At 38.2% G+C, this 24461-nt stretch overlaps 1 protein-coding gene and 1 long non-coding RNA gene across 5 annotated transcripts in view; one reads left to right on the forward strand and one right to left on the reverse strand.

The window, feature by feature from the left end:
- LOC121507855 (E3 SUMO-protein ligase PIAS1-like) overlaps positions 1-24461 on the reverse strand; it is a 116662-nt gene that overhangs the window by 54206 nt on the left and 37995 nt on the right. Inside the window, exons 1-2 of one of the 4 annotated variants that reach the window (XM_041784237.1) lie at positions 19822-19886; positions 4053-4560 (exon numbers count right to left, since the gene is read on the reverse strand). In XM_041784237.1, coding sequence (XP_041640171.1) covers positions 4053-4557 — 505 coding nt within the window. In that variant the 5' untranslated portion in view covers positions 4558-4560; positions 19822-19886. Of the gene's footprint in view, positions 1-4052; positions 4561-16014; positions 16106-19821; positions 19887-24461 lie in introns of those variants that run through there. The other 3 variants (XM_041784223.1, XM_041784245.1, XM_041784229.1) reach the window with 3 other exon arrangements.
- On the forward strand, positions 14671-15003 carry LOC121508018. The gene is made up of 2 exons (XR_005991776.1): positions 14671-14743; positions 14855-15003. It is a non-coding gene; the product is annotated as an uncharacterized LOC121508018 (long non-coding RNA).

Consider the following 24461-nt stretch of genomic DNA (forward strand, 5'->3'; position numbering starts at 1 on the left):
GTAAATAAAATGGCATGATGTGTTCAAATATGGGCTGTCATTTATTTAAGAACTGAATCATGATTATTCTATGGGTTCTTTCAGATTAGGCACGACTGTTTCAAACCGCGTTGCAGCATGATTACCTCCTCTCCCCTCTTCCCTGCATGCTCGCTTTCACATTAGCAACACCGACCCATGCCCATGCCTTCTTACACACAGTATGCACTCAGTCTGATACTGCAGGTGGCAGTGAGCACAGAGCTGGTTTACAGACCTGCCAAGAAGAAGATACCATGGAAACCGCTCAGGTCATAGATTATTTATATTTTAAGCCAGCAAAGGTGTCCATCCTGCCACCATGTATATTTTCTAAAATCATTTTTTAAATGCCAGCAACATCGCTCTTTGTATTTACACATCTACGTACAGCTTAGAGCAGTGGTTCTCAATTAGGAGGGTGTCAGCATCCCCCTTAAGAGAAAATGCAACCCACATTTCTGAAAATGTGTAGCCGCTCAAATCTATTTGAGTAAAAATTTGGACCCTAAATGAAAAAAAAAACCAAATGGACAAAGACACAAGACAAAACAAACATGTTTAAAAGCACATCACTGCAGAAGGACATGCATGCATACATCTTATTTTACTCAGTTTTCCCAGGACAGCTTGGGGATTTGGTAATTTCTTATGGAATTTAATTGTTATCCTGGGAAAACCAGCAGTGTTAACCCAAAGAAAGGAAATAAGTAGAAAGATTGAGATGAATACTGTAATTCACTTGTTAGTCACTTTTGGGTCCTGACCCACCAGTTAAAGGTCACATATTTTAACCTTTTAAGACAAGTTTATATTGGTCTCAAAAGTCCCAAAAACATGCCTGTGAAGTTTAGTGCTGAAAAAAACACTCCAGTATTGGATTTTTGCATGTCCAAAAACCCCTCTGTTTCAGCCCTGCTCACAACGAGCTGTTTCTGTGTCTATGGCTTTAAATTTTAATGAGCTGTCTGACTCCGCCCCTGACCCTGCCCCTCTCAGGAAATGGATGTGGGAGAGCAGAACTTTCCTCCAAGCGGGGAGAGCCAACTGCACCTGGGGGCGGTGCTAACTCCCCACATGACATCATGAGGGAAAATCTGAGAACAGCTTGTTTCAGCACATATTTTCTGAAAGGTTGAGGAAGAGAGGAGGGAGGGGTGGATTTTTCTGATTCTTGGGGAGATTGTGGACAGGCCAGGGGCACATATTTTTTTGTTAGAAAAGCCTTAAAAGAGTATTTTGCATTATATCCGACCTTTCAAAAACACTGGCTTAGAGGATTAAATGGGCTCATGTTACACAGACATGACGGTTTTTGAGAGGACAGGAGATGTTTATTGTTTTTGCAACTCAACTTGCTGAGTCCAACCTGTGGTCATCCGTAAGGTGAGTGAGCTAGGGAAAAAGATTTGCTTTTACGATGACGTTGGAACTCGCTGTCCCATATCAGGTTGCAGTTGCACTCACATCTCATTTGAACCGTGCCAGAACCCACTTGTTGTGCTTGAGCCCGCCTCTCAAGCTGGCTTGGGCACAGCCTTTTTGTATTCATACTGACCAAAATAAACCGAACTTTGGGCTCAAGTCTGCTCAGATCCTGGACTCGGCTCCTAGTGAGACAACACCCTTAGAAGGTCTTTTGTAAATCTCGATTGATCTCTTCTTGTTGCACTTTGAAATTCCACTATTTTGCATGAAAACTGTTTTGTTTCATTTTGCACTTTTGTACGGTCTTAAACTACGGGTGATTGACTTCCTGTTTGGATATGGATCTGCTTTTATTTTGAAAGAAAATAAGGAACTATGGGTAAATCAAATTGCAAACTGAACTCAACTAAAGAAAAAGGAAAGGCTATGGATTGAAAAGGAAAACAAGAGAAAAGTAAGAAGGAAAATGTTTTACTACACAAGCTGCAGGTGACTTCTGACGTGTCCACTGAGCTGTCTCTTCAGTTTTTTTAAGTGAATTGAGACATGAAGGAGCACTGCAGAAGTTTAACTAAAAGGGATAATATAATTTGCAAATAACTGGGATCAAAAAAGAAATGCATTTATTGTAAACCTTAATTAATGCATTTATACTGACAGCACTGGTTCAAATGCAACATCAAAAAAAACAAAAAACAAAAAAAAAACAGTTTTTGAAGAGAAACCTGAATAAATAAAGTTTTGAGGATTAAATATGTATAAAAGATTTGATTCATGAGCAATTTAACTTTTTATCTCAAGCTCTATGCAGCTTAAACCATTTCTTTTAATAATGTGTTGACTTTTTTCCACTAAACAATAGAGAAGTATTAAAAGTAATATTAATAAAGACTTGGAACAATAAAGAGTATGAGTAAGGGTATCAATATAAGGTATCAATAAAAACTGACAATCTCTACTCTGTACTTTCTGGCTTTTCAACTGTTGTTACCTGACAGTAAAACTGTATTATCTACCTTTTACTGGCTCCAGTTTTAGAGAGAAAAATATTCAAAGAGAGTCTGGGGACATAAAATTTTCTTTGAATCCAGAACCAGGTGCTATGCATAAAGCGCGATTTAATTTGAATCTTACTTAAATTACAGCTTCATGTCTCCTTGCGGGGAGTTAAGCTTTGTTGAGGAAATGCATGGTTTCATGCAGAGCCAGAGTAGACCAGTTTTCTCTGCAGAGCCACAGTGATAGCAATATTCCTAAATGCCTGCACAATCATTGCTCACTATATATAGAAGCCAAGGAAACACGTGACCCTACGTGGATAAATGCAATACTGTCAATGCATGTAGCTGATGGTCCACATGCAGCCATTAATTCATATTCAGAGGGTTCACATAGACGTAAGAATGGCCTCACAGCTTGATATATAACATACAGTGAAAACATAATGACAATTCATCATGGGGGGGCATCCAGTACTCAGCCCACACTAAACAAATTCCAGGAAAGCAATCCGTATAAATATGTAAATAAGAGCCATTATTCACCTACAATGAACACTGAAACTTAACCAGTGGCTGAATGTCATGGCTGTCTTCATATACACTACAACAGAAGAAGAATTCTACCAAATTACATGTTGACATGTTTGAAATAGACAACCTGAGGACCTAAATTATTCATGTTTGTATAAAGAAATAGCTACAGCATTGATTTATTTTTGTTACTATCTCTAGGTAACATTTGTGACCTCTGTGTACTCCAACTTTCTTACGAATCTAAAAAATTGTATTTATGAAGAAGCATTTCTGTGCTGTTCTGACATTTACAGGAGGCACAGCGTCAGCTTTGCTTATCTGTGACTCTTTTAAGGTTGTTATTGTTGAGATTTACTGATAGAAATGTTGACAACCTTGAATTCTTCATTTTTCTAGCATTTGTAAATTCTTTGGATAGTCTGAGGGGGCAGACACAGATAAAAAAAAAAAAACATATGCAGAGAGAAAAGAGATGCCGTACACAAAACCTCCATGGTTGTTTGCAGTTACTATAAATAGTGTGTGACTTAACCACCTTCAAAACAGGAATATCCACTTATAGTGTCTTCTTACTTTTCTGGATAAAGATTTCAGACTCATTTATAAATTAATTCAGTTGATTCATGATTCAAATGCAGTGAAAAAGAAAAATATTTTCAAATTATATACTTTTTTTCAATGACGATCCAATCTCCCTTATTTCAAAGATAGTGGAAAGCTTTAAGCTGAGTTTTCCTGCATTTTCAATGGTTCAAAAACAAAAACTGCCTGGGGCTGGGGCTCTAATTTTTGTAACAAATGAGACAGATACCAATAAAATTTGTTTTCACTGAAATCCAAGAGTAAAAACCCAGTATCTTTACAACAAGAGTAACAAATATTGGTTACAAAACCCAAGTTGGACTCTGTTTATGGTAATAAATATCAGATTCTTAAAATCAGCTGATCTTATAATACACCACCTGAAACCTAAACTCATTCATTTCACCTTGCTAATGTGTTATCAAAAAGTAGTGCATACATAAAAGATAAAATGCATCTATCTTGAAACTTTACACCAAAAAGACTCACATGTGCCCTCACCTAGACTGGTGGGCTTGATGAGCTCGTCCAGCATGTCGTAGAAGGGCAGCCTCTGCAGTTTGACATCTGGGTGGACCGGGTGAAGCGTGGCCGAGTTGGACAGGTGATGCGTCAGCCCAGTGAGCTCGTGTTTCCCTGGCCCGAGCAGTGACAGGGGCAGTAAGGCGGCAGGCGATGGAGCTCCACCATGACCGGCGTGTCCCTCGTACGCCAGCTGTGTCAGACCAGCGGGCAGTGCGGCTCCGCCTCCTCCGACCACCCCGGCCGATGCCGGGTGGTGCGGTCCGGGCATGGCCAGCTCTGTGTGGGATATCATTTTGGCGGGGAAGCGTCGTCGGTAGAGCTCTTTGATCTTCATGTGCACCGCGGGGCTGCAGCCGGCCTTCAGCAGGTGAAGCGCCTTCGTCAACAGCTCATGCTTGCGTCCGTGCTTGTTGCGCCCGGCATAGCCCAGCAGCACCTGCAGCTCTGACACCCGCAGGCTCATCACCATTTGCTGTGACAGAGAAGACAGAAAGGGAAAGGAGCTTTTGAGAAACAATACAAACACAAAACTATTAATAAAGTAAAGATGCACAGTCAGTTTGTGTTATTCTAACACCAATGCAACTATCTTTATTAACTCTTAATAAAGTTTCAGTATTTTATAACTATTCAATACCATGTTTTACAACCAAAGACCCCTGATTGATGGTTTACAAAAATTTACAGCCAATATCGGCTGTAAATATTGGTTGTACGTACAATTATGTTCTTGAAGTTTTAATACAGAAATAACACACCTATGTCAGTTTAGGTCTTTTCCTTTATTCTCGCTCCCTAAACTTGAAAGTGTGTTTTAAGGACTGAAGTTTAGGTCTGAACCACATTTGTAAATCCAATGTCAATATCAGTATTGGCTAAAATAAATTCGTAAAAATCAGCACATGGGGATATCGGATATTACAAAAAAATCAAGCATCATGTATCCCTAGGAAGAACCAAAGCTGTAAAATAAAGAGCAGTTAGCTCTAATTTAACCCAAAGTTAGGCCAATTAAGACAGAAAGCAATGTAGGTGCATTTAAATAGGGCTGTAGTCAACAAAAGAAAAACTTGGTCGACTGAAATTACACCCACACACTGATCAATGACTGGTCATTCAGAGAAAAAAGAGAAAACGTTCCCTCTATCTCAAAATCCTTTTAATCTGTGACAGCTTCCTTTGCACTCTTCTGGTCGTCCAAATGATCTTAAAAATTAGTTTTACAAGCTTTATAAGGTATCATTAATTTTATGACCATCATGTTGTACTAAATAACAGCTGACTCAGGGACAATCAGCGTGCATCTGTCTTTAACCACATCATTTCTGTGATCACAGCATGAGAACTCTTTAGCATCATATGGCCTACAAAACCACCCCGGATATTTGTTTGTATTAATCAGATAATGTATAGCATTTATATTCACCAAGCTGAAGGGAATAAAAGTTCACTGGTCGAGTTTAAATGACCAGAAGACGTAATCTTTCCTCTTTTCTGCTTTCTGTCTGTAACGGACAGTAACAGACAGTCCCTTTATCACAGTGTGATAAAGGGACTTAATACCACATGTTTGCTGACTGGTGAATCAGACAGTCCACAAGAGTTGATGCATTAAAAGAGGACAGCAGAGACACTCAGTAATCCCACTTTGATACAAACAGCCTGCATATTTGTGTCACATTTAAGAAACAGCATAACTGCAGAGAAACAATCAGAATATAACATGTACAACATATAACATGACCAGCTGACCGGCAGGATCAAGGTCAGATGAGGGCATATCGACCAACCAGCCAGTCAATCAACCGAGTGGAAGATGTCAGTCCTACATTTTGATTTAAAGCCGGGCAAAACAATTTCATCATTCAGATCTCATTAAAAAAATCTTTGGCAATGTAATGGTACTAAAACAGATGCGGGGGGGGGCTTACATTTTTATGAAACGGGTATTGATGACTCTTGATTTCTACTAGTATCTTATCAAAGTTTAAAAGTCTGGTATAATGATGATCCTAAACAGCATCCACTTCAGTTCCTACCTAGAATGCAAATCAGCCCTGATCAGACAATTAACTGGTTTTAGGTTAATTATTGCATGACTGTAGCTAACAGCAAAGTCTGATGCTAGCAGAGGTATTAATGTTAGCCAAAGAACACCCATCTGTCACCAACAAGTGTGTTTCTGCAAAAACTGTGTGTGTTTAAATTTGTATATATATATATATATATATATATATATATATATATATATATATATATACTTATTTTTACCAAAGTGGTGTAAAAGAAGTACTCTGCTTCAACCAATAAATTTTAGGTGACTTGCAGGAATTGGTATCTATAGAAAAAATGACAAAGAAATCAGCCATAATGAAGGTGAATTAATTGTTTGCCCCCATTTTTAAAAGAAGATTTAAAATCTTTATAAGTGAAATTAAAAACGAGTGAAGCAGCTGCATGGGGTTGCAACTCAACATGTGCTAGTGTCTAAAACTCTGTGTAAAAAAACTGGGCAGTGTTTGGCATTCTCATAGCAACTTCGTTGATGATATTTCATTTTGTCAGCAGAGCCCGAGGCAACATGTGTGCATGAAAGATGTATGTGATTTTTTTTTTATTTATAGATTCTTTTTCAGGGTGAAACTCGGGGGTTGAGTGAAGGTCGCGGTTATTCAGGAGAATATCTGAATCAAGCCTCTGCAGGTTGAGAAACTGTAAATTGAGGTGTCCTGGGTGAGACTGATTGTGTAGCAGCCACAAGACAGAACTAGGACACAAAGGTAAGGACGTCATACATCCAAGCTTAAGGACAGGTGCATTAGTACATGCAGTTAGGAAAATTAGAATAATTGCATTTGTCAAAAAGGAATGCAAATATGTTAGCTGACTCAAATCATACTGAAGTGAATATATGGAAGTTCACACACATATACAATTTGACATTGATTCACTCTTTAAAGTATATGCCTCACTCAGACCCAAATTGGACTAGGTGTTCTGTACATTCTCCACAGTTTCCAAGATGAAGTTTGACCCAGAAGTTGACGAGGATAAATGTGTAGCATAGCAGAAGTTGGGTCATCTTGTACCTTTGGATATCACCTTAAGTTGGAGGGATAGTGCATTGTATTGTGTACCAAGGTCAACAGGAAGAGAAAGGTCCACATTAACCAGATAAAAAGGAGCATATCTCTGTCTATTGTTGTCCAGAGATAGACATGATCCCATCAATAAATCAGTTGTGCATGCTGGGAAAAGAATAGTAATCCAGTTTAATTGTGTAAAACCGCTAGAACTGCAGCTCCACTTTACTACACATGTACTGAGTGATAGGCAGCCATTCACTGAGAAAAGGAACCTGGGGCTACAGGTGCCACCTGCTGAGCTGTGCAGACATTTAGAAAGGCTCCCAGCAGCATTATGAGGGAAAAGTTGAAAAGGCTGAACTTCATGCAAATGTCTCCTGGTGCAATGTGAGCAACAATCAGGGGAGAAATCAGCATCCGAGCAAATCATACTCAGTTTGATTTCTTCAGAGTTACAACGCTGCACAAGCGGAGTCAGATTGAGTTTTTCTCCCATACAGAACAGCACTGACATTCAGCTTTGCCCACTGTTGTCATTACTCTGTTAAAAATGATGGTATACGAAGATACTCTGTGTGAAGGTTAACAAACAGTGCAGCAAAAATCAACAACTTCCTCCAGCAGTAGGTTAATGGCTGTCTGAAGAATTCCCTCCAGTCAAAGCACAGTATGGAGCAGAGTATGTAAATGATGTGCTAATGGAACACATTCAGCAGGATTCCAGTGAATCAGGGGCCAGAGATTTTATAATTTTTTTTTCCTTAACAAACCTCCTACCTCAATCGTTCTAACCAGAAGTAAGGATGAAAAGGTAGATTTAATTAAACAAAATCAAAAGATTGGTGTCATCCATATTCCTTGTTTTTATCTGGCTTCATGTTGGCCTGATGCACAAACAGCTTTACTGCTGGGAAAAATAATTCAATGCTTCACTGTTTATCTGTAAGAATCCCACTATTACAGGGGTTAATCTCCTGATGTTTTAATACATTTTTAAAAGAACCTGTCAGCTGGATCTGCACCTGTCCAAATAAAACAGACTCTTGGAGACAGTGTACTTAAGTGAGAAACTAAAGCAGGGGTGTCAAACTCAGTCACAGCAGGGGCCAGATTCTGGATTCAGGACTAATCTGAGGGCCTCACAGGGTCACCTTTATAACCAAAAACTGTCAACCTCATTTCACCAGTAATAAAATATGAAAATAAAAACTTAGCCCTGATGATAAACAATTTTGACATTTAAACAGTTAAAAAGATCAGTTTCTCACAATATGAGAAAAGTAAATTTACTATTAGTTCAAAAAGGTCAAAACATGAAATTGAAATTGAAAAATAATCTTTTTAAAAGGCAAATATATTAGAAAGTCAAAATCACGAGTTTAAAACGTCAAAATATGAAATAAAATTTGTTATCATGAAATTAAAAGTCAAAATATGATAAAATACTTTAAATTACAAGTCTAAAAGGTCAAACTCTGGGATTACGGATTCAAAGTTTGGAGTTGAAAATATGAAATAAATCACAAAATAATTGGTTAAAAAGGTCAAATATGACTAAAAAATTTGAATTATGAATCTTAATGCTCCAAATATTATATTAGAAGTCAAATTTATGAGTTGAAATGCTCAAAGTATGAAATTAAAAGTCAAAATCCTAAGTTTTAAGTCCTAATTGTGAGATGCAATAATGAAAATGCGATATTAAAGCACAAATTAGGCTTGTTTCTTCCCACATCCCTGACTTTTTATCTGAATATTTTTACTCCTTACTTTTTTAGATTTTGAGACCTAACAAGGATATCTTAAATCAAGGATAAGTTCACATTTTTATACTTGAGGAAATCTGTTGACCTCATACTGATGGGCCAGTTATAACAGAAATATGAGATCATCTTGTGGCCGGATTTAACTGTTCCAGGGGCCGGATTTGGACCCCGGCCTTGAGTTTGACACCTGTGTACTAAAGAGTTGTTTCTGGGTCAACATGAGGCTGAGATGGAACCTCTCAGGAGGTATTATCTGCAGGAAAAAGACATGGTATGAATACTACCTGCTCTGACTTCAGGGTTAGGCTTCTGTACAAATTTTTGTTGTGACTTCCTTCTGGTAAAACTTAGCAGAGAAAAGGCAAGGGAGCTGCACCCAGACTGTAACTGAGCACTTCCCGGTTCCTGCAGCTGTAAAAAGGCTGAGATAAATAATAATCCTACAAAGCTACATTAAAAATCGCTGAAACTCCACACCTCAAGTTATCAAATTTATGACAATTTTAAAACTAAACATCTTAGCTCATTATTAGTGAGACTTTCGTCTTATCCAGGCTCCTCTCACTGTTAACTTTGACAAACTGCAGATCTCTGGTGTGAGGTTAAGTGCTTAAATCTGAACAAAAACACTGTAGAAGTTATGACACATTTAAAGCCTCATCTAAAAAGAGCAGGCTGGAAAGAAAAAATCTAAACAGGGAGGAAAATGTCAGAGATATTGTCACATCTCATTAGAAATGTATTATTACTAATGGTAGAACTGCAAGAAAGCACAGCTTCCCCAAACTCAAACAGGTAAGGTAAGGGTATGAGCAGATGAAGCATAGCAGTTGTATCAGGTCATGCCAACCCTTGGCACTTCTCTGCATGTCCCAACTCTCTCAGCATAGATTTTGACAAGAGACTCATCAGCAGTGCAATTTCTATGCTTGTTATTACGCCAGCTTCTGCAACTAAAACTGAACATATGTTGGAGCAGCAGTTGACTGTACTGAAGTTATTATAAGGAAGAAAAGAGAGGAGATATCAGAGAAGATGGACTGTATGGCCGCTGAATCAGCTGAGGAAGAGGACGCCTGTTCAGTCACTGTGACTGGAAGAGAAAACGTTCTTCAGATATTTTTGGATGTTGCCAAGTAGATTTGGCAAATAGGTATGTAATCTGTAAGCAGTTACAGTATCTCACTCTAACATACACAAAATATGAGCACCTAAATTCACAAGCAGAAACTCCAACTCAGTGGATAACTTCACTCACAGTGCAAATGTGTCTCACAACAAAAACAACAACAATCTACCAGAAACATGAGCAAATGAATCCCAGCAGGGGTCACTGTACAACAGGGAACATTCAAACACATCTACAACCCATCTGCCCAAGGGCATGATGGGAAACTAAGCCCACACTTCTCCACAGATTTGAAATGGCAGAGGATAGAGCTTAGATCAACTGACTCAACATTTTGACTCTAAATTTTATAATTTCTTATCAAGTATATTCAGTTAGACAAACCCAGAGAGTTCTTACACATGCCATGCTAAATCAGTTTAAACAGCATGTGCACAGTGTGTGAGTAAAGCAATATTATTCAAGTAATGAACCTGTATCCATCCCTAACCAGTAGCCAATGTGTTAAATATTATGTTAAAAAACTGGTATTGGTATCAGCCCCAATTTTCACAAAACATGCATCCCTGTAGGGATGAGGTGATTATACAGTGTCATGGTTAACTGCGGTTCCAAAAGTCAATCTTGAAGGCTCCTAAACATTGTTTTCAGTTGTCATTTGCAAATACGAGGGCAGAACGCTACTTCAGCAAAACCCGCACAGAACCAAAACAATGTGACATCAGCTGCCTGTGGTGCGTCAGCTAAATCTGCTTATTGTTGTTGTATGCTACGCTATATGGCTTTATAAGAATTTACCATTCTTCGCACAGCTCAGCACAGCCAAACTGGTGAAGGAAAAATAAAATTAGCACCACTTGGTTTAGCTTGGCACAGCCAAAAGTCACATGGCAGAGGGAAACAGCAGCGAAAGTTTGTATCCACCAAAGAAACGAGTGAACTCAGCAGTGTGGGAGCATTACGAGTTACAGGACGGTGGAGCCCCCATCTGCAAAGCTGCCGTAAGAAGTTGCCATGAAAAGGCTCAGATATCTCAGACTTGTTTCAGCATTTCCATGATCAGGTGATCACAACACAACAATACTTCAAAGGGAAGGTAATATGTATTTATTGAATGATACTTCATTAGTGGAATGTTTAAACATCAAGTTGTAGAATGGTATATAAATGTGTCATTCGTTAGTAGTTCTACGGTTACGATTAAGTATTTTTCTACAGCATAATAAAAGGACTGAAATGCTGCATGTTGTCTATAGAAGATCATCAGGTTGTAAAGAATTCAATTATTAATGAAACTTCAAAGTATACATTCAGCCTAATATTTACCACTTTAAGTCATCTGTAATTATATTAATAGATTATAGAAAAACAGGCATGTTATTTTTTCCAATGTATACCTGATGCGCAATGACAAATGTTTTTTTTAAATTCTAAATTCTTAAATGATGTTTAATGGATATAATAATTCAGTTGTGTGGCACATAAGGGGCATTTAAATTCAAATTCATTAAAGAATTAGTGAAGGTGACTTCTAAAGGCAGCTAATGCTTGTTTTTCAAATCCTCCAATTCAAAAAGGAGAGATGCATCTTTTGTTTTTCATTATTTTCACTGGATTATTTGCACTGGAATCTGTTATTTCAATTTTAAAAAAGAGGCAATGAAGAAAGTTCAAATTTGAAAAGAATGTTAATGTGATTCTTTACCTAAAATTTCACAAATTAATGCAAAATACTTGTGATAACCGTGAAACTGAGATTATTCATTAGACTATAATTATGACATCAAATTTCTAATTGTTGCGTCCCTACATCCCAAATAATCATCATCTGTGCATGCAGGACACATCCACTAGCAGGTCCCTCCTGGAAATGCAACAATATTCTGTCAATTCAAGATTTTTCTGCTTCTCATTGCTAATATCGAGAGACGCATTTCAAAAGGTGTCATAAAAGCAGAAATTAAAAATGAAACATACAAAAAATGGAAGGCAGGACAGGATGGGCGTCCCTACTGTGTAAGTAAAGTGTGATTCTGTGGAAAACACTGATGTCATTTGCATTTTCTGGCTTTGTGAACCTTTTGCCTTTTACACTGTTTTAGTTTCTAAAATTGCTGAATGCCTTAAACTAATATTGATATCTATTGTCTAACTCAAGAGTGCCATTATAATTGTATTGCGTTATTTTGCACTATAGGTATTACGAAAAACGCTTGGATTTTAATTAAAAAAAGACAAAACATTTTAATGATGGTTTTAGTTTCTAACAGAGAAAAATCAAAAAACAGCTGCATTAAATTTCTTATCATTAGTTACTGACAGTATTTGAGACAATACTGATATATTAGTACGTTTGAGGCTTCAGATACTTAAGAAAGATAAGAAATCTTATCAGTCTTCCCAAATTATTTTCTCCTTTATTCTGTAATTTAAAAAAAATTAAAGCTCTTTTATTGTATGGAGTTGGAAGAAAATAGTCTCCATTACTTCTCTCCAATAATACCCAGCAATGACACCAGTTTCAACTACACCATAGCAGCTAAAGACATGAGTGCATATGATGCCATTTGTGAACAGCACTGGGTCTCAGCAGCTACCAGCGACTTTCTATTACACACACATTTTCATCCACTTGCAGACTTGTAAGAAAGTCTCTGACAAACCTCTTCCCTTCATCTCCCTTAATGACAGAGCAGGGATAAAGAGGCACAAACACACAAGACACATCACTTCAAAGACAAAGCAGCCAGGCCTGTCAGCGCTCATTGTGTAGGTTTCATAATCAGCCACTATTACACACACTGATTATTGTTACTTACTGACTTTTTGTGCTCTAGTGCCCATACAAAGCAGCAAGCCTTTCAGAACATACATTTCAACTCTTCCTATAATGAGGCTCTTTCTTTTTGGGTACAATGCCTTCTTGCATGTATTGACATTTAACAGGGCATGTATATGAAGCTGAGGGCTATGTTCGGTGGTCTTACCATCGCAGTGACATTTAAGTCTTGGAAAACACAATGAAACAAGAGAAAATCATTGCTGGAGCAGAATTCATGTTCAAAAATGCATACACAGTCAATTCAAATACAAAATATAATATCAGTGTTTGGGATCTAACAAGCCTGATTTGGAGAGAAATAGTTCTTACCTCACTCCTCAGCTTTTGTTTTACTTCCTCAGAGCAGCCTTGCATCATTTTACAGGAATGTGGCTGAGATACTAGTTATCTCAAGAGTTAGACAGACAGACTTGAGCTTATTAGACTGCTTACCAACTTTGCTACGAGGTATCTCAGTGTAAAAACATCTCGCAGCGCTAAAACTACTTTCATTTTTAAGCTGAGTAGTGTCAGTGTAAAAACACAGTTCACTCTGGTCCAACCACAGCGCTGTTAGAAGAACTGAAACCCCACAACTGATGCTGTTTACTGTAAAACTTGTTCCACTTTTACATTTCTAGCTTTCAGTATGGGCTTCAATTAACAGAAACACAGTACGACATCTAAATAAAACCATAAAGATAAATAACTAGACATATTTTAGGCACTTTTTCATTCAATCACCCCTGTGATAAAAGATAGAGTTTCATGATGAGGAAGAGATGAATAACAAACAGGCATGATCAGAAGTCCTGCCATCAAAAGGCTCAACAGGTCAGATTTATGGATCCCTACAATAAAGACTGAATCTTTTATTGCTGCTTCTTTGAACAATAGTTTAACACTAAGCAGACAATACAAGTTTTATGATTCAATGAATTGCAACAAATTATGTTAATGTAAGCTAAGTGATTTCCCTATTTGGATTTTATCCTAACAATGGTTAACTCTGGGCACAGTGTCCCCAATATTTTATACAAATATCTTTATTAAAGGTTTAATACAATCAAAACAAAGACATTTAAATGAGTAATCCCCAGTCATACTTAAAACCCTTCATGCAAAGTCTCTGAGACTTTTCTATGCTCTTTTAGCCAATCTGTTAGTTAATATTTACTGTATGAGCTGTTTTTTGTTGCTAAGACTGGGTGTTGCTGCAATTAATCACCAGTGTTCCCTGATAAAGAGTTCTCTGATCTCAGTTTGATAAACCTGGCAAAATGGAGCTTTAATAAAATAAATAATTATCATCACAGCACTATTTTTATATGGCAGAGGAAGAGCAGTGGAATCAGTGAAACAATCTTGGCATCAAAACGATTTTTTACATGGACAGCAATCTTGGTACTCATACAGAATCAGAGACATTTTGCAACTATTGCAATCTTCAGGTTTATCTAGGTTAGCTGACAATAAAGTCATTTTCAGTGTGCAGAAAATTTCTTTCCTTCGTTAACTTTTATCCTGCAATCAGCCAGCACTTAGGTTGTGCATGGGGACCCTGTTTGGCATTCAGGTAGATCTACTTTATCAACCCTTCAACACTGTACTTCCAAACAGTGGAAAGAATAGCAAACAGAGTGTGGTGACTTTGGTATTTATACATTTTATTTTGAAGGACTCGCTTCCGTTTTGTTGCTGCCCTGCACTAACTTTGCTTTCCCCTGAGGCCTCCCCTTCCCCCACGGCGCTGAGGCTGAGTGACTGCACCTGCTGCTCATCTCCAATCAAGCTCACTACTTCACTGCAGCACTGATGCCTCAGCGCCAGTGCATTGTTTGCCACGTACAGCGGTAAAAGGGCTCCTCTACCACTTTCATAGTGACACTCTTTGCATTATTTCAAGATTCTCTAGTGTTTTTGTGAACTTGTTAACTGATATCTCCTGTCTCCTTTTTTTCCAGTGCCTCCCTCCTCGCCTCACAGCCCAGAAACCCAGCACTCTCTAGCAGCAGCACTCCCACTCTCCCCCCTCCTGCGGATCTTCTCACTGACCTAGACCTCTGGATTCCCCCCTCCCTTTGCAATATTCAATAAATCTGTTAAAACTCTGCATATCTGGTCTGCCTTCTGGGTCTACCACACCAACCCTAACACAGAGTTCTTCAGGGACGATGAATTTTTGCAGAAAAACCCCACGTTAGCATCCAACAGGTTCAGGTTCAGCAAATTTGACATCAATTGCAATACTGAAGGGGATGACAATTTTTTTTAATGATATTCATGTTTGGATGAAAAAAAATGAATGAACTCAATGAATGAATAGAAAAGGCAGGAGTTTTGTTAACTATTCCAAAAACAGTCATTTGAATGTATGCATTATGTGTGGAGCAGAAAATCTCTGCTGCAAAAAATTGTATCAAACTGGTATTTTGACACATTTAAGGTCAAGGAAATGTTGCAGTGTCTGTGATTTGAAAATTGCAGAAGGCCATATTGCAATTCAATCTCATTTGCGATCAACTGCCCAGCCCTAGTTTAAATCTTTAAAGTTCTTAAGGCCAAAAAAAAACCTGACATCATCCACCATGCCCAAACGATGGCCGCCATTATTTGCTATGAAGAAGCCTACGCTGCTGGTGGCCAGACTCACCTACATGTGGTGCAACGCAACACTTTTCTCCCCTGCTCTATTCCCAGTGTGGCTGTTGAAGCAAGCCCTGAGCAGGCTCTCGCTTCTGATGACAAGCACCTGGCCCAGCATTTTGACCAATGACGCGCTGGGGCCAGTGTGAGTCCGATCTACAGCCCCATTCTAACACTCCGGTTTAGAGAGTTTAAAGTAGAAGTAGGTTATGTGGTCGTTGCGTTTCTGCATTGAGAAAACCATTTCAGGCCATCTGGGCTAAAACCACGCTCCGCACTGCTCAAAGTGACAGAGCACAGGCTTCTGTTTACACACCAAACACTGCATCCTGTGTACAGCTGCCACATATGCAGAGCAATGCACGCACACAAACACATACACCAATCAAAGATCGGATAGATACAACACCCAGACAAAATATGAGTCAGGACATAGACCTGTCCCAGTCCCTTTTCACTAAAAACACAGTAAATGCACCTCTGTTGATGGAGAGGAACCATCAGGAGGCAGAGCCACACTCGTAAATGTAATCCTGATGTCTTCAGCATGAACCACACAGCAGATATAAAAAGACATCAGTCGAACACAGGCGGCACGAGCAGCTCTATCCCAGGTGCAGCAAATAGGCGGCAGCTGTCCTCTGTGAAATTTAACATTTAGAGACATTATTTTACTCAACAATCATTTTAATAAATCACATTCAGCCTGGACTACACACAACACACAGGGAGAGACACCAAAACACACACACAAACCCACACAGTGCACAGAGGGGTTTGGCCAAGAAAGTCTCCTGCTGGCGACATAAATGACCGCTTCCATGAAATATGCATGTGGTGAGAGGAGGGGGTGTGTGAAAAAATGATGACACTGGCTGCCCACCATTTCACACACACACACACACACACACACACACCTTTGCACAAACACACACACTAAAAGCCCCCATCCCATAGGCTCTGTAAAGCAAACACACACAAGAGACTGACAGAGACACAAGCACAAACACTGGCTCATAAAAACCCCCAAAATACACACACAAACGCACACCGCACTGTGTATGTGCAGCATTCCTCTGGCTTCAAAAAAACGAAGGAAAACAAATACAGGAGAGAATCGGTGGAGCGGGTGGTGTAGGAGAGATGAATGAACAGCTCTCGTTATCTCTCATTCTCTTTGCTCTCCTTCTTTCCATCACTCAATCAGCCTGCTTCTCAGGGCAGGTGGTCCAGACCATCTTCCACATATCCAATAGGGAGGGGGGTTCTGGAAATATTTAACAATCTCACATACTCTGACCAGGGTTTGTACACCTTTAAAGGTCAAATTCAAGCACTTTCAAGGTGCATTTTCAAGCTTTTCAACACCGTACTGCTGTTAGTAATGCATTTTTACCACAAAATAACTTCTCCTTATTATAATCAGATTCATAATTCATAATAGCATGTCATTAAAAGTTTAAAAAAAAGAAAGGAAAACCTTAAAAAGAAAATAATTCTACAAACAAATAACTTCAATCTAAATGAATTCTTCATAAGAAATTTGAATGTGATAACTCATGAAGAAAATGATGTTGGATACCTTGAGTCACTTTGATACTCACTGATATTCTTCCAAAGAGAAACTGAGATTTTTCCAAGCATTATTTTTGCTAAGTGTGTTATTTTTGCAGTTAGAAATGTCCGCTGAATTGTTTTATTCCTCTATCTTATAAGCAAACTGTTAACCCAGTAAGCTCTTCACCAGGAGACACAGACTATTACAATTTCAAGCCCTCTATCCAAAATCTCAACACTTTTGCTAAATTATTCGAGAAATTCCAAGGATTTCAAGCACCATTTCAAGCTTAAGGCTTCAAACTTTGGAAAGCTTCAGTTTATCCTAGGAGGAAGCTTGTATATTTTGTCATGATTAATCAATTAGTAATGTAGCGCACGAAACTTCAGAAAAGTGGGAAAAAAATCAGTGTTTCCCACAGCAAAAAAAAAAGGATGTTTCAAAATGTCTTTGTCTACAAACTGAAGAAAGTCCAATTACTTAATGAAATAGTGAAACTAGAAAATAGTCATTATTATGAGGATGATATCAGAGGATTCAAAGTTTTTCCTCCGCAAAGTTACTCTAAAAGATTAAACAAATATCACTGTTGAAAATAAAACTAAGAATAGGAACTGATTCAATGATCTGTAAATGTTAACTCAAACAGAACACATAGGAAACCTTATAAAGCAGGAGCCAGCAAATGATTCCAATGGTTAGCTTAAATAATTGAACATAAATATTTTATATAAACTCTTTTGTTATACCTCTGTGCTATTTGGTAATGTTTAAAACATGCTTACCAGTGTTTATAGTTGTAAAACTATGACTAAAAATGTTTGTCGCCTTTTTTTCCATGACATAAACTAGACTAAGACTAACAAAAATAGATCTGTGATGACTAAAACTGACGAAAACTAAGTTTAGTTTGTGTCAAAATGACTAAAGCTAGACTAAAATGTAATTTAGTTTTTGTCGGACATTCAAAATCTGTGATATTTCTCCACTGTGGATAAATCTGTCAAAAAACAATGCTGCTGCAGCTTTTCTGCCTCTCAGCTATAGAGAGCAGGGACCCCAGGTTTGGCAGAGGGGTAGAACACACTACCATGATTTGGTACCAGATTTACTCAAGAAAATAAATGCTTGGACTAAAAGTAAAGACTAAAATGTGAGGACTTTTTATGGACTAAACTAGACTAAAATGTTTTGATTTTTTGTCAACTAAAATGTGACTAAAATTAAAAAGGATAGAAATGACTAAAATGTGACTAAAACTAAAAAGCATTTCATCTAAAGACTAAAACTAAGACTAAAATTAAAACTAGCCACCAAAATTAACACTGATGCTCATTCAAAGCACGTCAGTGGCAGCTTGGACAGTGAGCTACACTTAGTCCAGGACTGATGCTCGTTTTGCAAATGAGAATGTGTGCAATGATTGGCTTCACGGTCAAAATACAGTCATCAGGTGGCCAACAAGTTCTTATTTTGGGTATAAACTAAAACCGGCCAATTAATTAAAACCAAGGTTAAATTGCAATTTTCTAGTCATAGAATGTGCAGTATTTCTTTAACCTTAAATGTGAGTCAAAATACTAGCGTAAGACACTTTTTTCCTGCAGAGATGTTATTCTACATTCATCGTGCAAACAATCAAGTATCAGATTTTTCTAGCAGTGTGCAAAAAATCATATGTCCTTATTTTTGTATTTGTTTTTCTTATAAAGAAAAATCATACTGTGTTTGCAACATGAGTCCCAATAACTGCAGTGACATTTCTTTTTCATAATCATCCAGCTCTGGTATAAGTTCCTCATATCAGATGAATATTTAACATATAACATTACTTGTTAACAGGTAATGTTGCAAAAACAGTCAGAGTTTTGTGATGCTCTGCACCAAAGCTTTTTTGGTTAAGGCAAAGATTTTGGGCTTAAGTACTAAAGTATGTATGTGATTTACTCCATCATTTCCCATAGAATCACTTTGGCAGCAGAGATGGTCATCCCACCCTGCCTCATTCTGTAAATTTTTGTTTTTTATTTCTGCTTTTTTGACAGTATGGAGTTACGATGTATAACCACATTGAAAAGACATCCCTCATCTTTAAAAAAAAAAAAAAAAAAGTGTATTTTTATTAGGGGTTTACTGATGTTAGTTTTTCAGTTCTGGTACTAACATGGATTATTAGTAGTTCATGTAACTGATAACCAATATTTGAAACCGATATGCATTTTATAATCCATCTATTAGATGCATCTATCCTTCGTTAGATGCACTATGATCACTATCATCCTACTAGCTCGCTCACTTGCAGTGAATTCTGTTGAATGTCTTGCTGGATTCACATGGAAACTGTGTGATGGCACTCCATTTTCTGTGCTGTTTATTCTGTTGGGAGTCACCAATTAACCTAACAAGCATGTCTTTGGTGGTGGGAGGAAGCTGGAGTACATGGAGAGAATCCATGCATGCACAGGGAGAACATGCAAACTGCACACAGAAAGGCTCTGACCAGGAAGCGAATCAGGAACCTTCTTGCTGTGAGGTGAAAGTGCTAACCCCTGCAGCCCCCGATTTTTATAATGATGTTCAAAATGTATTTAATATGGAAAAAGTAAAATTGCATGATCAAAAAACTGAAGAAAAATAAACAATTTTGCCCTAGCTCTATCTGCATGAGAAACGGCACAAAGCAACACAGTAACAGCAGGAAAACAGGAAGTGATTCCATACACTCACTGTGTCTGTGGCACCCAGGCCTAGCTAAGTGTTGACTGGACACTTCTCAATTGAAATATAGCCAATCAGGTTGTGTTGACTGTGAAAATAAAGCAAGAGGGAGAGACACACTTTGCAGTGGAACCAATATAGGAGGGGTGGGTAAAAATATCGATTAATCGATGCACCGCAATATATCCCCCCTCAATTCAATATTGATTCAGCAAATCCTCTGAACCGATTCACCTCCTGGCCAGTGGGGGTCACTGTGTGTGTGATTTGCATTGTATGGACGGAGGCCACACTCAACCAAACAACAACCACCATAACCATGTTATGTGAGGTTCATCACAAGTTCCAAGAGGAAAGAAATATTATCAAAGTTTACATGCACTTTACTTTTTCAGTGTTTATACAGAACTGGCATGTTTTTTACTTTTGTACTCCTTATGCACAAATAAGTTAGTATTGTGCAATTTTTTTTTTTTAAGTTTTTTATTGGTAAAAAACGTGAGATGACCTACCACATATGTTCATATGGGAATGAAAATAATTATTAAAAATTTTCAACAGGTCATTTGTGTATTTCTACTTCTTACTGAATCGACATCAAAGCATTTAAATCAATATCGAATCGATATCGAATTGAATCGCAACCTAAAGAATCGAAATCGAATTGAATCATGAGGTTCTTAGCAATACCCAGCCCTACAAAGTAGAGCACCTTTTAATACAATAATCAGCCAAATACCAAATATCGGCCTTGGTAATCGCTCAGCCTGATATATGGTTGACCCCTACTTTACTGTCTGTCATGAGAGCAAGTGAGCTGTGTGTGTGTGTGTGTGTGTGTGTGTGTGTGTGTGGAGGCTTATTGCTGATGAGGTAGCATAACAACCATGATCCACAGGTGTAGGAGTAAAGGACTGTATCAGCAGCAAGAAGCTGCAGGAAAGCAAATTAAATGTGAGACAGTTGGTTTGCATGAGTTCATGGTGAGCATTAAATTGTTAAAAAAAAAAGAAAAAATGCTCTGCAAATATACTTAGGGGGCCCAGCCAAGTAATGTTGTGTGTTGGAAACACTGCAGTTATGTAAGTACTGCACTGTATTTGATGCAACATATGCCAGTGGCACATATCTCCAAGGGAAGTCTACTTTTCAGAAGAACTGAGTGAATTACTGATGATGGGTTTCACACAGGAATGAAACTTTAGTCGTCCGGATTCTTGTCTTGTGTTTATATAACATGTCCACTGCCCATCATGCATCACCCTAGGAAAGTGTTTACTTTTCAAATTATGTCTGTTGGCTTCAACGACCATTAACAATCATCTAAAAGAAAGAGTGCAAAAAAGATTGTGGTTGGGCACCTGTACTGAGATACTTAAAGCACCCGGTGACTAACAGCTGCAGCAGTAGACAAATAAGAGTCATAACAGGATGTTACAATGTTAGGTAAAGTTGTGCAAACAGTAAGAAGAAATCAACTAAAAATCTTTAAGTATCAACTAACCTGTCCTTTATCAAGTTAGGACAATCTAATCTTGGGGGAAAATAAAAAAGCTTCAAATTAAATTCTGAAGTGGTGTCATGTCACATTAGAAGCTGCTTGATGGTCATTTATATTTAACTTATTCCAACACTTTGCTGGTCATCACTGAAAGCCCAAAAATCCACATCACACCATCACCTATTAGGCTGCAGTAAAAGCACAGGTGTGAACAAAGCATGCCTGTGTGAGAACAGGCTCTATTGTGTAGTTTCAGAGAAACAACTTGACATGTGGGTGCAAAGGGAAGCTGCAATAAGGAAGGGAGGCTGAAAGAGTGAGGGAGGATACAACACAAAAGAAAGTGCTCACACACACATGCACACACACAGAGACAAAAAGGCTTGCAGGGTTTGTACAGCCGGTGAGGACGTTTGTGCCTTTAAATTACCACCATGTGACATTTTGAACTTTTGTACAAATATATCCAAAAGTGACACTTCTGGAGCCATGGAAAAGAAAAAAGATTCACCGTGTCCACCGCACAGATATTCTTGTCAGAGTGGAAAGGCCACTAAAACAACATTTTAACCAGCATGCAACACTGAAACTGAAACACATAAACCGAGAATGATGACATTTCCTCGGGCAAGTCAACCACTGCACCAAAATGCACTGGAAAAAAAACCCACACTGAGAACAGTATGCCAAAAAATAATTTCATTGCAATAAAAAAATTAAAACTGCAAAAATTAATGTATAAATAAGAGAGTTAACATGCAGATATAAATTTCAAAAATGCAGTGAAGTACTCTACACTACAGTTTCTAAAATCATTGGATCTCTGGCTCTTTGACTGAATGTTTCAAACCCTGGTCTATAAGTTTAAGGGAGTAAATTTCAACAATTAAAAAGATAAAGATAGAAAGGGGTGATCATTATGCATGCTGCCTTACATTAGCTTTTTTTTTCATACATGCACAGTCTCTGAACCCTCCCTGAGTTGCATATTCACATATGCACCTTGCAGCAGGAGACTGCTGCAAGGTGCATATGGATGACATCTTGTAAAAGGACTATGGTGATATTCCATTTTCTTGCCTACCATCAAGGCTGTGTGTGATTGCATGCATTTCCACCATCGGCAAACGAGTGGAAAAGAACTTGCAGCAGCGAAGAGTTTGAAGCAGCTTCATTAGATGCACTATGATCGCATCAGCATCTCACCAGTCGAGTGATTCAGACCTCATCATCCTGTCAGCTCGCTCACTTTCAGTGAGTTTTGTTGAATTTGTCTCGCTGGGTTCACACTTCAGCTCACCCTGACTTCACACGGAAAATCCGTGTTTTGGAAGATTATATTCACACACGCAGCTCACCACAAAAATAATGGGACATTTTCAAGAGTTTTAAAAACACTGCTGTACTTTCAGGATTATTCCTTCAGTAGGGAGCAACTAAGCAGCAGTTAACTTTTGAGGAACTCGGGAAATTTACCTGCATTTTCACTACGGTTTCAGTTTTGGTTCCTGAGTTTGTGCTCCATAATAGCAAAGGGATAATGAAGAAGATTGATCAAGGGCTGACTGGTAAAATGCAAGTCCTAAAGCTAAAACCTAGAGCTAAAACCTTAGCATTTCAGTAAAAGCAGGAAATATTCATTGCCTTTTGAATATTCTGTTGAGATTAAAATATCAACCCTTTAATTATGATTACTTGATTAGTTAGTGATTGATCTAAAAATGTTCCAATGCTTTTTTTTCCTTCCAGATCCCATTTCTGATACCATACTAATACCGATCTGATACTGGTGTAAACTTTCTGGGCCAACTTTAAGTTGTTTTTCCTGCTAATTATTATGAGTTTTACTGCTAAAAACACTGACACAGAGGGCCACACCACATGTTCTACATCTCTCTTTTTCTCCATTATGCTCTATTCAGGCTGTCTTCATAATGATCTGCGTTTTTGCAGTTTGGCACAGCATGACATGATGACGGAACAGCCTGCCATTGGTTGACAGCCCCTCACAAAGCGTTCAGAAAAAAACAAAATGGCCGTCAGCTTTCAAGCTAGCAGCAACAAGTTATCGAAAATGATTTTTTTTTTTAAAGACAAACTATATCAAATCTGCCTGTGTGGGTTTAATCTTCCAAGTACCTGAAGAGACACCCAAGTTCCAGGCTTGCTAGAAATGCTTCCATAAGGGCTACAAAGGCATGGACAGGCTCAATGGAACAGCGCAACGGCTACCTTCAAAAGGGAAAAACGTGAGTGATTAATGTTTTAAACATTATTTAACATTTAATAACAAGTATCACTTCCTGTCATAGATGACCATGCCGGTCTAAAAGGGTTTTAAACAGAACTGTTTCAGAGCCGTGCATAGAGATACTGATACCCACATTTTCAGCAGCATCGGAGGAATCTCCAATATGGGTATTGGAGTCGAAATAACTCTAGACTCTTAAAAAATCATGACCTGTAGATCAGAGTTAAAGCTTCTAGCCACCAGTGGTTAGACTCGATGGAGGAATCTTGATCATTTAAAATGTGGCACTTACTATGTAAAAGGAGAAATATAAAAGCTGGAACATCCCACTACAAAGATCATTGACTTGGTCTAAACTGGGAATGCTGAAGTCAGTCTAGGATAATCTTGGGATAACCCCCTGGCTTAGGGGTTTACATGCCAGTCTGTTATGCCACAATTTGTCCCAATTCTGGTCTTCAGTCCAAGTTTTTCACCCTGAATACATCTGCTGTTTGAGATCCTCCAATTATTTTCATTCCTCATTTGACATCTTAGTAAGATTTTTGCCTAAATAAATAAATAAATAAATACTTCACATAGTTCAGATACCTTACATATCTTTGCATAAGCATGAATACCTAGAAGCTGTTTTTTTGTAAATATGCAGCCTGGAGAAGAAATGACATGGTTTAGTGTAGCAGATGCTTTATAACTATGAAGGTATGGCGGCTCCTAATGCTGGATTTCTTCTCCAAAGTCAGCACAAATAACCTTTCCAGAAAGTTTTTGAGCCGCTCCTGATAACAGACAGAGGGATAAACAGATGGAAGAGGATGGAGATGAAATTTCAGTTCGGTTCCACTGGCAGAGCGGTAAACATTTGAACACAGGCTGGTTCTTGCCAAGCATTATTTC

The sequence above is a fragment of the Cheilinus undulatus genome, linkage group 1 (genome assembly GCF_018320785.1).
Source record: "Cheilinus undulatus linkage group 1, ASM1832078v1, whole genome shotgun sequence".
Lineage (NCBI taxonomy): Eukaryota > Metazoa > Chordata > Actinopteri > Labriformes > Labridae > Cheilinus > Cheilinus undulatus.